Source organism: Syngnathus scovelli, chromosome 7 (assembly GCF_024217435.2).
Source record: "Syngnathus scovelli strain Florida chromosome 7, RoL_Ssco_1.2, whole genome shotgun sequence".
NCBI classification, from domain to species: domain Eukaryota; kingdom Metazoa; phylum Chordata; class Actinopteri; order Syngnathiformes; family Syngnathidae; genus Syngnathus; species Syngnathus scovelli.
This window is the reverse complement of record NC_090853.1, coordinates 14,759,041-14,774,435: the sequence shown is the minus strand read 5'-3', so window position 1 is coordinate 14,774,435 and position 15,395 is coordinate 14,759,041. Positions and strand designations below refer to the sequence as shown.

At 45.9% G+C, this 15,395-nt stretch overlaps 1 protein-coding gene across 9 annotated transcripts in view; it reads left to right on the top strand.

Annotated features, from left to right (window-relative positions):
- Nucleotides 1–15,395, top strand: part of nf1a (neurofibromin 1a) — a 176,541-nt gene that overhangs the window by 121,152 nt on the left and 39,994 nt on the right. For 4 of the 9 annotated variants that reach the window (XM_068651275.1, XM_049725617.2, XM_068651274.1 and 1 more), the window contains 7 exons: nt 2,137–2,416; nt 2,533–2,747; nt 2,847–2,908; nt 2,980–3,121; nt 3,228–3,329; nt 8,945–9,085; nt 9,214–9,339. In XM_068651275.1, the coding sequence (XP_068507376.1) occupies nt 2,137–2,416; nt 2,533–2,747; nt 2,847–2,908; nt 2,980–3,121; nt 3,228–3,329; nt 8,945–9,085; nt 9,214–9,339 (1,068 nt within the window). Of the gene's footprint in view, nt 1–1,931; nt 2,085–2,136; nt 2,417–2,532; nt 2,748–2,846; nt 2,909–2,979; nt 3,122–3,227; nt 3,330–5,294; nt 5,322–8,944; nt 9,086–9,213; nt 9,340–15,395 lie in introns of those variants that run through there. The other 5 variants (XM_049725628.2, XM_068651277.1, XM_049725627.2 and 2 more) reach the window with 3 other exon arrangements.

Below are 15,395 nucleotides of genomic sequence, written 5' to 3'. Positions count from 1 at the left end.
TTCACTCACAGCTCTCAGCAGGAGAGAGAGTGCCGTGCTTACGTCAGCGTCGGGTGGAATGTAAACAGCAATGACGATAACAACAGCTAGCTCCCTCGGGAGGAAAAAAGGCCGGCACCTGACTGCCATGTACTCGAGGTCCGGACAGCAGTGGCTGCCTACGATGGTCGCATTGTTGCACCAGTTATCGTGCACATATATACAAAGCCCCCCACGTCTGCGTTTACCGGAGTCCAATGTTCTGTCCGCGCGTAGCAGGGAGCGGCTTGCTAGCTGCATGCTGGCATCGGGGATATCCGGGCGCAGCCAGGTTTCGGTTATAATAATCACACAACAGTCCCGGACGTAGTGGTTTCCCGTGAGCTGTAGATCCAGGTCATCCATTTTATGCAGCAGGGATCTGGCGTTGGAGAGAAACAGGCTCGGGAGAGGGGGCTTGTGCGGTTGTTTACGTAGCCTTAGCATTAGGCCAGACCGACGGCCTCGCTTTTGCTTCCTCTCTCTTCTTCGCCTGCGTCGCCTCCCAGACCCGACAACAATCCACGGAGACCCCGGCGGTCTCGCAATCTCGTCTGGGATGTTGTGCTTGTGGTGAAAGTCACTTGAAATAGGTATCCGTGATTGGTATACAAGTTGCTACACAAAATAAAATATACCAAATAACTATAACATAAATAGTTCACCGCCACACGGCCCCAAGCACCGGCGTGGACTTCAGGCGTGTGGCGACGTGGACTTCCATCCCGGAGGTGGCACTTCCAGCCACGGAGGTGGAAGAGAGCTCCATAGAATAGGACCAGGCGTGCGTAAAATCCATGTCCGAGCCCCATCCACCTGTCCCCGGACAGTCACCGGGCCGAGCGCCGGCCCCCGACTTCCATCTACGGAGGTGAAAGAGAGCTCCGTAGAGTAGGACCGGGCGTGCGTAAAAGCCAGAATAGTTTTTCAAACCTTCTGTGTCACTCAAAATCATTAAATCCTTCAAACTCTTCGTGTCACTTACAAACAAAGCCACTCATGATGCCGGTAGTACATGGGGCCCTTCGTCATCCCGTGATCGAATCTTTGTCCTTTATGTAAACAACCACCGCGCCGCTGACGTCACTTGAAATTCAAATTACAGTAATCCCTTGCTACATCGCGGTTCGTTTATCGTGGTTTCACCTTTTTTTATTTTTGAATTTTGAAAATTTGTGAAAAAATTCACATATAAGTCGCTCCTCAGTATAAGTCGCCCCCCCACCCAAACTATGAAAAAAAAAAACGCGACTTATAGTCCGAAGAATACGGTACTTGCATGTTTGTGGTACTTCCACATAGGATAACAACTCACTTAAATATAGGGTGTTTTTGAGGCATTTTTTTTAAACTTGCACAATAAATCTCTAAAATGTACATTTTTATGTTGGGTCTGTATGTGCAAAGTTTCATGAGTTTTCACCTCAAAAGCAACAGCCAGTTTGTGATTTAGGGCTATACAAATAAACTTGACTTGACTTAACTTGATTTTTCTTTGGAAACAGTGCATTGTCACGCCAACCGCGTGCGACAAAATAAAAAGCTTTCAATAATTTATCATCCGAAACATTTTTAGATGAAACACCCAAAGTTTGAAAATAATGGGATAAAAGGGATATAATCTCTAGGAGTTTGTGATCTCTATAAAAGGCCAAAAATGCAACCCAATTCCGAGATAGTCAAGTGGCGGACTTTGTTAGCTTTAGCATGGCTCTACAAAATAATTATTTTTAGGTCTTGAGCTGTTACATATGTCGTTTCCCAATTTTCACAGCTCTAGTAGTGAAAGGTAGAACCGTGATTTCTTTGTTAAATATTGGTAGGAGGCACTGTAGAGCCATTTTGTGAAACTTTCACATAAAATCTCTAAAATATTGCTTTTCATACTAGTGTGTGCAATGTTTTATGCTCAGGTTCAGACCCTCAAAAACAGCAGGATTTTTCTTCGTGAACAGCACCTCGCCACGGCAGCTGCGTGTGTCGAAATGAAGAGCTTTCAATAACTCCATCTTAAACATGTTTCTATGAAACACCCAATACGTACACCACATACAGTAGAAAAAAAAACTTGTGTTCTAGTGGTTGAATGACAATCTTCTTTGTTTTTCTTTGTGACAGGTAATTGGCCGAATGTGTAAGATCATCGACAAGACGTGCTTGTCACCAACACCAACACTAGAGCAGCACCTGATGTGGGATGACATTGCCATTTTGGCGCGTTACATGCTAATGCTTTCTTTCAACAACTCTTTGGATGTTGCTGCCCACCTGCCGTACCTGTTCCATGTGGTGACCCTGCTGGTAGCGACTGGGCCCCTGTCTCTCAGGGCCTCTACCCATGGTTTAGTCATCAATATCATTCATTCCCTTTGTACTTGCTCACAGCTTAACTTCAGCGGTAAGAACTTAATCACATCATTTTGTTTTAGACAAGGTTTATTTGTATGATATGGGCAAACCTTATCTTTGGGGGAAAAAAAACTTTTTTTTGCTGATCTTTTTTGTATTTTTTAGAAGAGACAAAGCAGGTGCTGCGATTGAGCCTGACAGAGTTCTCCTTGCCCAAGTTTTACCTGCTCTTTGGGATCAGCAAAGTCAAGTCAGCAGCTGTCATTGCGTTCCGCTCCAGCTACAGAGACCGCTCCTTCTCCCCTGGGTCATATGAAAGGGAGACTTTTGCCCTGTCTTCCTTGGAGACTGTCACAGAGGCCTTACTAGAAATCATGGAAGTCAGTCATTTTTCCACCACCACAGTGTTTTTTAGAACTATCCTAGTTATACATTTATTACAAGATTGCTGATTAATGCCTTTTGCATATTCTTCCCAGGCTTGTATGAGGGACATCCCAGCTTGTAAATGGTTGGACCAGTGGACAGAGCTTGCACAGAAGTATTATTATTATTATTATTATTAACCATGATTGTTAAATTATTTTGAATAATGTTTTTTTCTGTGACCAGGTTTGCATTCCAGTACAACCCTTCCCTCCAGCCCAGAGCCCTTGTGGTGTTTGGATGCATCAGTAAAAGGGTCAGCCACGGTCAGATCAAGCAGATAATCCGAATACTTAGCAAGGCCAGCCCTCTCCTCAGCATAGACCGGGTAAAAAAGAACACTGACTTGTCACTGGATCGATATTGTGTGGCTTTGAATACTATAAAATAATTTGGAACACCATGTAGCCATTCCTTATTTTTCACATCTTCAGGGTCTTGAAAGCTGTCTTAAGGGTCCTGACAATTACAACAGCCAAGTGTTGATAGAGGCTACTGTCATTGCGCTGACCAAGTTGCAGCCTCTCCTCAGCAAGGTATGACTTCTAGGATGGAGATTTTTTTGCATAACAGTGGCTCCCAAACTATTTTAGCCTGGGCCCTTCTTTTTTTTTTTTTTTTTTGATATAATTTCGATTCCCCAATATCACAACCAAAATGTTCTTATTTAAATTATTATTGGTAACAAAGCTATTTGCCTGAGATTAACTTATCTCAGGCAAATAGCTTTAAGTATAGCTTTGTATGGGTAAAACCCACGTATCACGGTAATAAATTCTACTGTTATACGTTTTACTCATTCAGTTGTGGTCTATATAAAGTGGAACAGCAATGCTTTTGTCTGAATTCCTTGTTTTGATCACAAGTCCCTCTTTTCTACTTGTTCTGAGGTGCGGCTCACAGCAAGCCGTTTTGATGCGGTCTCTTTAAATCCAAATGAGATAGTTCACACCCCACACTCTCCAGCCCGCAAGATGTGCACCTACCTTTCCGGTCGACATATTTGTAGTTTTTTAGCAGAGGTAGTGTTTACTTGGGCCACAAACGTTTTGATTGATTAAAAGATGTCAACGGCAGAAGACTAGTCCATACATACATAACGTAAAAAAAATAAATCCCCTCACAATATTTATGAACGTTTTGTAAACAAGCACTGCAGTCAAGCTACGAAGCTAATGCTAGCACTAGCAAGAAGCTAACTAATACATTTAACACATTGTTGTGTTCCCCAAGAATAATACAGCACCTTCGATGCAATTCATCTGATACAAGTACCGTATTTTCCAGACTATAAGTCGCTCCGGAGTATAAGTCACATTTTGGGGGGCAATTTATTCGACAAAAATCCCACACCAAAAACAGTCATGAATGAGCAACAACAGGCTAAACGATAGCAACAACAGGCTAAACGATAGGTATGCTAACGTGACAAACACAAACAAAGAGCTGAGAACGGGCCTAACGTAACATATAGAGTGATTAAGGACAACTATTACATGAATAACATGTTTATAAAACCATCGGTGTCACTCCAATTCATTAAATCCATCGATCGTTCGATATGATAGCAACAGGCTAAACGATAGGTATGCTAACGTGACAAACACAAACGAGGAGCTGAGAACGGGCCTGACGTAACGTATAGAGTGATTTAGGACAACTATTACATAAATAACATGTTTATAAAAACATCGGTGTCACTCCAATTCATTAAATCCATCGATCGTTCGATACGATAGCAACAGGCTAAACGATAGGTATGCTAACGTAACAAACACAAACGAACAGCTGAGAATGGGCCTGACGTAACATATAGAGTTATTAAAGAAAACGATTACATGAATACGTTTGTCCTTTATGTAAACAACCGCCGCGCCGTGCCGTGCCACTGACGTCACTTGAAATTCAAATTACAGTAATGCTTTGGTACATCACGGTTCTCCAAACTTTCTTTCTGCTGCTCGATTACTGTTTTCAGCTGCATATTTTACAACTTGAAGTTTGTAACCTGCAAAATATGAGTTTCTTTTTGGTGCCATTTTTCTTAAGCCCACACAGTTGATGAGTCACGGCAAACGGTGAAATTTAGAGCGCCCTCATCCAGTTTCGTCTGAAAATATAATTTTTTTCAGATGTAGTTTTTTGTTTTGTTTATTTGGTTGTTTTATCAAAGTCAAAGTCTCCTTTATTGTCGATTTTTTTTTTTCATATACCAAGACACACAAAGAGATTGAAATTACGTTCCCACTATCCCTCGGTGAGATAGTACACATATGCATACAAGCAACACAAAAAAAACCAAGAAGGCACAAACAATGAATAAATAAGAGTGTTGAATAAATGATAAATAAACAAATAATGATAAATAATAATAATAAATATAAGAGGAGCAAAAATGAAGCAAGTGTACATACAGCTGACAGTGGACTTGGATATGGTGCTTTAAAGTGTTAATTGCTTTATTTGTTTTTTCTATTTTTTATGTTTTGAATATGTTCAAGATAAAGATATAAAAGCATGTGAAGTGATCAACTATACTAAAAATAACATGGGAAGCGGTCAACTATACTTGTAAGTAAGTGATGTCTTAATAATGATCAAGTAAAAATTTGTGAAAAAAAACATAAGTTGCTCCTGAGTATAAGTCGCCCCCCCCCCCACCCAAACTATGAAAGAAAAACGCGACTTATAGTCCGGAAATTACGGTACTCAAAATACACCCACAAAAAGTGAAAACATAGAGCGCACAGCTCCAAAATCAGCAAAAAAACTGATGCTAAGGCTATGAACATCTTGTCAAAAAGCACTGCAGTCAATCTATGAAGTAAGCTAATGCTAGCGTTAGCGAGAAGCATTATGCATTTAACACATTATTGTGTTCCCCAAGAATAAAACAGCACCTTCGATGCGATTCATCTGATACAACTACTCAAAATACACCCACAAGAAATGAAAACATAGCGCACACAGCTCCAAAATCAGCAGAAAGGCTAGTGCTATGATAACAAGTGCATAGACATGCAATATTATTAAAGTGAAATACAGTTTATTATTCTTGTGTCATCTCAATTACCGCTTTACCGTTTCCATTGTTTCCATAGATTAAAGGAACTGAACCATCAACAAAAGGAAGTCTTTCGGCAAATTCTTCTCTATACTGACAAAAGAATTCTGAAACACTCCTTAAACAAGCAGGACTTTGCCCACAGATGTGGGAACACTGCTTGAAAAATGAAATTTAACCAGGCACTTCTTTGAGATTCTGATGTTGGTGGGTGGTGCAATGATTTGTGTGGATTGATGCGTCCAAAAACGGAACATTTTGCTCTCTCCACTTCGAAATCCTTGAGTTGTTTGGACTACGAAAGTCTCGCCCCGTAATAAACATGGCGGATTCGTAATAAACATGGCGGATTTGCGAAGCCGCCATGTTTATTATTCGGATTTCTATTTGGCAACACTCATTACTTTGGTTTGTCCCGCCCCAACGGATGTGATGTACCGTATTTTTCGGACTACAAGTCGCACCGGAGTATAAGTCGCACCAGCCATAAAATGCACCATAAAGGGGAAAAACAACATACAGTGGGGGAAATAAGTATTTGACCCCTTGCTGATTTTGCAGGGTTGCCCACTTACAAAGAATGCAACGATCTACTATTTTAATCATATGTACATTCTAACAGTGAGAGACAGAATCCCAAAGAAAATTCCAGAAATTCACATCATATGAATTTATAATAATTGATAACCGTCTGATGAGAAAAAACAAGTATTTGAACCCCTGGGCAAACAGCAAGTATTCTGGCTCCTACAAGCCAGTTAGTCTTTCTTTAAGATACAGCTCCAATCCCAACCAATTATCTACATCAAATACACCTGCCTCACCTCTTTACCTGTATAAAAGACACCTGTCAACACCCAAACAACCAGCATCCAACATCACCACCATGGGCAAGACCAAAGAGCTTTCTACGGACATCAGGGACAAGATTGTTGATCTGCACAAGGCTGGGATGGGCTACAAGAGAATCCGAAAGCAACTTGGAGAGAAAAGACCAACTGTCGGTGCAGTTATCAGGAAATGGAAGAAGCACTACACCACCGCCAACCTCCCTCGGTCTGGGCCTCCGCACAAGATCTCACCTCGTGGGGTCTCCCTGATCATGCGAATGGTGAGGAATCATCCCAAAACCACAAGGGGGGAACTGATGAATCAACTGAAGGCAGCTGGGACCACAGTTACAAAAGAAATGGTTGGTAACACACTACGCCGTGATGGATTGAAATCCTGCCGCGCACGTAAGGTCCCCCTGCTCAAGAAGAATCATGTACAGGCCCGCAGGAAGTTCGCCATTCACCACCTGTACGACTCAGAAGAGGCCTAGAATAAGGTGATGTGGTCAGATGAGACCAAAATAGTACTTTTTGGCCTCAACTCAACTCGTCGTGTTTGGAGGGCAAAGAACACCGAGTACAACCCAAAGAACATCATCCCCACCGTCAAGCATGGTGGTGGCAACATCATGCGTTGGGGGTGCTTTTCAGCCAAGGGGACGGGACAACTCCATCGTATTGAGGGGAGGATGGACGGGGCCATGTATCGTAGAATTCTGGACCAACATCTCCTTCCCTCAGTGAGAGAGCTGAAGATGGGTCAAGGATGGGTGTTTCAGCACGACAACAATCCTAAGCACACCGCCAAAGCAACAAAAGAGTGGCTGAAGAAGAAGCACATCAAGGTTCTGGAGTGGCCTAGCCAGTCTCCAGACCTGAATCCAATTGAAAATCTTTGGAGGGAGCTTAAAATTTGAGTTGCCAGGCGACAACCTCGGAACCTGAATGATTTGGAGGCTGTCTGCAGGGAGGAGTGAGCCAACATCCCTGCCGAAATGTGCACAAAGCTTGTCACCAACTATAAAAACCGTTTGACATCTGTGCTGGCCAATAATGGCTTTTCTACAAAATATTAACATGCTGTTTGTCCAGGGGTTCAAATACTTGTTTTTCCTCATCAGACGGTTATCAATTTTTATAAATTCATATGATGTGATTTTCTGGAATTTTCTTTGGGATTCCATCTTTCACTGTTAGAATGTACATATGATTAAAATTATAGATCATTGCATTTTTTGCAAGTGGGCAAACCTGCAAAATCAGCAAGGGGTCAAATACTTATTTCCCCCACTGTATATAAGTCGCACCGGAGTTTAAGTCGCATTTTGGGGGAAATTTATTTGACAACATGCAACAATAAGAACAGACATGAACCAGCAACAACCGGCTAAATGATACGGTATGCTAACGTGACATAAACACAAACGAGGAGCTGAGAACGGGCCTGACGTAACATTAACAGTGATTAAAATAACTATAACACAAAGAACACGTTTGTCAAACCATCTGTGTCACTCCAAATTATTAAATCCATCGAATTATTCGTCCTTTGTGTAAACGGCGCGCCGCTGACGTCGGACTCGTCGTCAGTTGCAGTTCAAATTATTCCACAAGCCCATATAACGAGATATAAACTATATATCAAATAACAATAATATAAACAAAAATTTTATCGAACCATCCGTGTCACTCCAAATCATTAAATCCATTGGAATCTTCGTCCTTTGTGTAAACATCGGCGCTTCTAACCCCGGAAGTGTGTGCGGTTCACCGCTGACGTCAGTTGCAGTTCAACTAATTCCACAGGCCCATATAACTATATATAAACTATATATCAAACTATAATATAAACAACAATTTTATCGAACCATCCGTGTCACTCCAAATCATTAAATCCATCGAAATCTTCGTCCTCTGTGTCACTTAAAAAAAAAAAGAAAGAAAGAAAAACAGCTGTTGACTCCGGAACTCCATGCGCCGCTGACGTCAGACTCGTCGTCAGTTGCGGCTCCAATTATTCCACAGATCTACGTATATATCTATATTGTAGCGTTATCAAAATACCAGGCAAGACGTGGGTTTGGTAACCGGCTCTTTATTTAATAAAACAAGCTCAATGAGCCAACAACGACAATTGCCCATGTATATTTTCCATTCTTAATAGAAATGGTTAGGGTTAGTGTGTGCTTTGAAATGTTAACAATTTTAACTTCATCCCCCTCTCTTCATTTTGTGTCTGTCTGTCCGACTCCAGGAATCTCCTATGCATAAAGCTCTGTTTTGGGTGGCAGTAGCTGTACTTCAGCTGGATGAAGTAAACCTATACTCTGCTGGAACTGCTTTGCTGGAGCAAAACCTCCACACTCTTGACACAATGCGTGTCTTCAATGACAAGGTAAAAAAAAAATAATAATTGTACTGCAGTTGTCAGAGAGGTTTTTTTGCTGCTTTTTTGAGTGTAAATGTACAGAGAAGCTACGAAGACAACAATACTGGTGTATTTTTACATCTTGTATGATATAGATGAAACCTGCCGAGGGCCTGATACCGCCCACCACAGCATTTTATGTGGCCCGCGAAGACACATTGTGTATCGACGTCACTTGTCAATATCAAAATTACAAATTTTCTTCATTCCACAAAATAGAGGTATTGCTAGTAATTTTTACTTATCTTTATTACCATTCATCCTTTTAAAATATTGGAACAGTTTCTACTCATCTCTTATTTCAAAACTTATTCATCAGTTTGGTGTGTAGCCTATACCAGTGGTCCCCAACCTTTATTGCGCCACGGACCGGTTACGTGTCAGAAATATTTTCGCAGACCGGCCTTTATATAAATAAATAATACATTTAGATAAATAAATAATACATTTATAATAAATATATAAATACGATGAAATAAAATGATACGACTGGCATAAAAACAAGTATAATATAAAAATAAAACTCACCATTACATTCAATTAGTGGGAGCACTGAGCTTGTTTCTCAGAAACAAGCCAGTCCCATCTAGGCGTAATCGGAGACAATGACACCCAAAGTGGTTAAGGTTTGTCTTTTAATGTAGGATGCTTGGTCTTCATGTGCCGAAGCAGTTTTGAAGGCTTCATTGCCTCGTTAGCTAGCCTGTCGCCACATATTATGCAGAGTGGGCTTGGCGCGTCAGAGTCACCTGTGGCGATAAATCCATATTTTAAGTAGGACTCCAGAAATTTTCTTTTAAATGCAGCTTTCCTTTTCTTAGAAGTCATAGCCTCTTCTTCTTCCGTCTCCTCATTGGGCTTTTTTCCCTTTCCGAAGAACCTTTCCAAACATCTCTGTTTCTTGCTCATCTTTGCTTGCTTTGCGGGCTCGACTGAGGTGATGTCACGTGACCGAGACGAGTGTCTTGACCTGAACCGACGGATGTAATTGGGAGAGAATCGCCAATTTTTTATATTTTTCAAAATAAATTCTTACTCATTTTTGCTAGCTTTGCGGGCTCGACTGGGGAAACAAGCGTCTTGACCTGAATTAATTGATCGTCGATAAAAAAAATGTTTTCCCCTGTGCGGCTTAGCGGCCCAGTACCAAGTGACCCACGGACCGGTACCAGTCCGCGGCCCGGTAGTTGGGGACCATTGGCCTATACTATGGCGTTGACTGTCATAATGGCCCGAAGGAAAATATGATTACGATGCGGCCCGCGACAAAAATGAGTTTGATACCCCTGAATGATGTCGAAGCTTCATAGGAAAATAATAAATCATGGTATAAGAGCAGGGATGGCGCTGCACCTATGCTCGGTGGTGATACTGTAGCCCTGTCAGAAATTATTGTAGCCCCAGGCAAGCATCTCCAGCATTCAATTTGAGATTGTAAAATATGTTTATAAATAATATTCTCAGCCCCCAATGTTTGAGGGAGTGCAATGCTATGCCACAATAACCACAAAAGCAACAAATTTTTTCTCCACAATATTTAATGACTTTTTAGCCTTAGCATTGCATACCAGATAAGCGCAGAGGCTTCGTATGGTCTACATACTATGATATATACACTGTACTATTTCAATCAAATTGGGTTTTTCATCCATCTAAAAGATTTATGGACTCAGATTTCCCTCGCCCAGACGCGAGTTACCGAGGCCCCCCTCTGGAGCCAGGCCTGGAGGTGGGGCTCGAAGGCGAGCGTCTGGTGGCCGGGCCTTCACAGCCCGAAAAGGAAACGTGGGTCCCCCTTTCCATGGGCTCACCACCTGTGGGAGGGGCCAAAGGGGTCGGGTGCATTGTGATTTGGGCAGTGGCCAAAGGCAGGGACCTTGGTGGTCCGATCCCCGGCTGCAGAAGCTGGCTCTTGGGACATGGAATGTCACTTCTCTGGCTGAAAAGGAGTCCGAGCTGGTGTGCGAGGCAGTAAAGTTCCGACTAGACATAGTCGGACTTGCCTTCACACACAGTTTGGGTTCCGGTACAAGCCCTCTCGAGAGGGGTTGGACTCTCTTCCACTCTGGAATTGCCCACGGTGAGAGGCGTCGAGCAGGTGTGGGTATACTTATTGCCCCCCAGCTGGGCGCCTGCACATTGGGGTTCACCCCGGCGAACGAGAGGGTAGCCTCCCTCCGCCTTCGGGTGGGGGGACGGGTCCCGACTGTTGTTTGTGTCTATGCACCAAACAGCAGCTCAGAGTACCCATCCTTCTTGGGGTCCCTGGAGGAAGTGCTGGAGAGCGCTCCTTCTGGGGACTCCATTGTTCTACTGGGTGACATCAATGCTCACATGGGCAATGACAGTGAGACCTGGAAGGGCGTGATTGGGAGGAACGGCCCCCCCGATCTGAACCCGAGCGATGTTCTATTATTGGACTTAATAATAAACACCATGTTCAAACATAAGGGTGTCCATGTGTGCACTTGGCACCAGGACACCCTAGGCCGCAGTTCAATGATCGACTTTGTAGTGTCATCGGATTTGCGGCCGCATGTTTTGGACACTCGGGTAAAGAGAGGGGCGGAGCTGTCAACTGATCACCACATGGTGGTGGGTTGGCTCCGATGGTGGGGGAAGATGCTGGTCCGACCTGGTAGGGCCAAACATACTGTGAGGGTCTGCTGGACACGTCTGGCAGAATCCCCTGTCAGGAAGAGCTTCAACTCCCACCTCCGGCAGGGCTTTTCCCACGTCCCGGAGGCAGCGGGGGACATTGAGTCCGAGTGGACCATGTTCCGCGCCTCCATTGTTTAGGCAGCCAACCGGAGCTGTGGCCGTAAGGTCGTTGGTGCCTGTCGTGGTGGCAATCCCCGAACCCGCTGGTGGACACCGGCGGTAAGGGATGCCGTCAATCTGAAGAAGGAGTCCTATCGGGTCGTTTTGGCCTGCAGGACTCCGGAGGCAGCTGACTGGTACCGGATGGCCAAGTGGAACGCAGCTTCGGCGGTTGCTGAGGCAAAAACCTGGGCGTGGGAGGAGTTTGGCGAGGCCATAGAGAATGACTTCCGGACGGCTTCGAGGAAATTCTGGTCCACCATCCGGCATCTCAGGAGGGGGAAGCAGTGCACAGGGCGGTAGTCATTGAAGCAGGACGGAGCAGGTTTCTTCGGCACAGGTACGATGGTGGCAACCTTGAAACACGAAGGGACGATGGCCTGCTGCGGGGAAATGTTAAAAATGTCCGTGAAGAAACCCATCAGCTCCCCAGCGCAGTCCTTCAGCGCTCGACCTGGGATGTTGTCAGGGCCCGCCGCCTTACGGGTGTTGACAGCGGCAAGCGCCCTCCTCACGCTATCGGCACAGAGGCACACGGGCTGCTCGTGTGGAGGGGGAGGGGTCTTCAGCGGGCAAGTGCTGTTCTGAGGGTCGAAGCGAGCAAAGCAGCGGTTCAGATCGTTGAGCAGACGGACGTCGCCCTCACAGCTCTGCGGCGCGGGCTTGTAGTCCGTGATGGTCTGAATGCCCTGCCATAGGCTCCGCGCGTCCCTGCTGTTCTTGAAGTGGGCGGTAATCTTGCAAAAGAATGCCCTTTTCGCTTCCTTGATGCCCCGGGACAGGTCGGCCCTCGCTGTTCTCAAGCCAGCTTCATTCCCCGCTCTGAAGGCTTTGTCCCTGGCCCTCAGCAGCCTGAGGACAGCCCCTGTCAGCCATGGCTTCCAGTTAGCCCGAGTGACGATGAATTTTGTGTGGGTCACATCATCAATGCACTTCGCAATGTAAGAGGAAACAGTCAGTATACTCCTCTATGTCCGGCCGATTGTTGCTTGTGGCCGCCTGCTTAAACATGTCCCAGTCAGTAGTGCCAAAGCAGTCTCGAAGCGCATCAGAGGCACCCTCAGGCCACAATCTTACCCGCTTGCGAACCGGCCTGGATGCCTTCACCATTTGTCTGTATGCGGGCAAAAGCATAACAGTGATATGATCAGAAAGTCCAAGATGGGGGAGGGGGGTGGCTTTGAAAGCTCCTTTGTGTGGAGTAGACCAGGTCCAGGAAGATGTCACCACGTGTTGGAAAATTAACATGCTGGTGAAGCCTCGGAAAAACAGACTTCATGTTAGCATGATTAAAATCCCCAGCTAAGATGGTGAAACCGTCAGGGTGCGCCGTCTGTTGTTCACTGACAGCCTGGTACAGTTCACTAAGAGCCGCGATCCTGTCGCTTTCGATGTTGGAAGGCGGGATGTATACCGCGACTAGCAGAATCGCAGTAAATTCCCTTGGCAGGTAAAAAGGACAGCACTTACTGATCACAAACTCCGCCAGTGGCGAGCAGTGCTTGCATACAACTACAGAGTCCCGGCACCATTCGTCACGGATGTAGACACATATTCCTCCTCCTCGCGATTTTCCCCCTTTTGCAATGGCCCGGTCCGCCCGATAGCACGCTAGCTGCTCCAGATGCACAGCACTGAGGTAGTTAAAAAACTCCTCGGGGGCTTGGCCCCAGGGGTAGATGAGATCCACCCAGAGTTCTTAAAGGCTCTGGATGTTGTGCGGCTGTCATGGCTGACACGGCTCTACAACATTGCGTGGACATTGGGGACGGTGCCTCTGGATTGGCAGACTGGGGTGGTGGGTCCTCTCTTTAAGAAGGGGGACCAGAGTGTGTGTTCCAATTACAGGTGAATCACACTCAGCCTCCCTGGTAAGGTCTATTCAGGGGTGCTGGCGAGGAGGGTCCGTCGGGAGGTCGAACCTCGGATTCAAGAGGCGCAGTGTGGCTTTTGTCCTGGCCGTGGAACAGTGGACCAGCTCTACACCCTCGTCAGGATCTTCGAGGGGGCATGGGAGTTTGCCCAACCAGTCCACATGCGTTTTGTGGACTTGGAGAAGAATTTCAGAATTTCTAGGTGCAGCCAAGGCGTTGAGGATGTCCGGTTTGGGGACCTCAGCATCACGTCTCTGCTTTTTGTAGACGACGTGGTGCTGTTGGCTTCTTCAAGCCGTGATCTCCAGCTCTCACTGAAGCGGTTCACAGCCGAGTGTGAAGCGGTCGGGATGAGGGTCAGCACCTCCAAATCAGAGTCCATGGTCCTCGGTCGGAAAAGGGTGGAATGCCCTCTCCGGATCGGGGATGAAATCCTGCCCCAAGTGGAGGAGTTCCAAGTATCTTGGGGTCTTGTTCACGAGTGAAGGCAAGATGGAGCGCGAGATCGACAGGTGGATCGGTGCAGCGTCGGCAGTAATGCGGACCCTGTACCGGTCCGTCGTGGTAAAGAGAGAGCTGAGCCAAAAGGCAAAGCTCTCAATTTACCAGTCGATCTACGCTCCTACCCTCACCTATGATCACGAGCTATGGGTCGTGACCGAAAGAACGAGATCCCGGATACAAGCGGCCGAAATGAGTTTCCTCCGCAGGGTGTCCGGGCTCTCCCTTAGAGATAAGGTGAGAAGCTCAGTCATCCGGGAGAGACTCGGAGTAGAGCCGCTGCTCCTCCACGTTGAGAGGAGCCAGATGAAGTGGCTCGAGCATCTCATCAGGATGCCTCCTGGATGCCTCCGGTAGGAGACCCCGTGGACGGCCCAGGACGCGCTGGAGAGACTGTCTCACGGCTGGCCTAGGAACTCCTTAGGATCACCCGGGATGAGCTGGATGAAGCGGCTGGGGAGAGGGAAGTCTGGGAGTCCCTCCTAAAGCTGCTGCCCCCGCGACCCGACCCTGGATAAGCGGAAGAAAATGGATGGAAGGATGGATGGGATTTTCATCTGTTGGGCTATGATCTTTTTCCCTTTGAGCGGGTGTTAAATGACGATTGACGAACTGATAGCAGCCCTTTTTAAATAACGAAGATGGACCGGCTAATGATTATTGTGAATAAGGACGGACTGATGACAGAAGGGTGCCCAGGTCACAGACAAAGGAAAAATAACGGACCGGCAAAATTTAGTAAATTGCCCATCAATCCATCCATCCATTTTCTGTACCGCTTTGTACCCACGGGGGTCGCTGGCGTTCTGGAGCCTATCCTAGCCGTCATCAGGCTGTAGGCGGGGGACACCCTGAACCGGTTGCCAGCCAATCGCAGGGCACACATAGACGAAACAACCATTCGCACTCACACTCACACCTAGGGACAATTCGGAGTGCTCAATCGGCCTACCAAGCGTGTTTTGGGGATGTGGGAGGAAACCGGAGTGCCCGGAGAAAACCCACGCGGACACGGGGAGAACATGCGAACACCACACAGGGAGGGCCGGAGGTGGAATCTAACCTGCACCCTCCTAACTGTG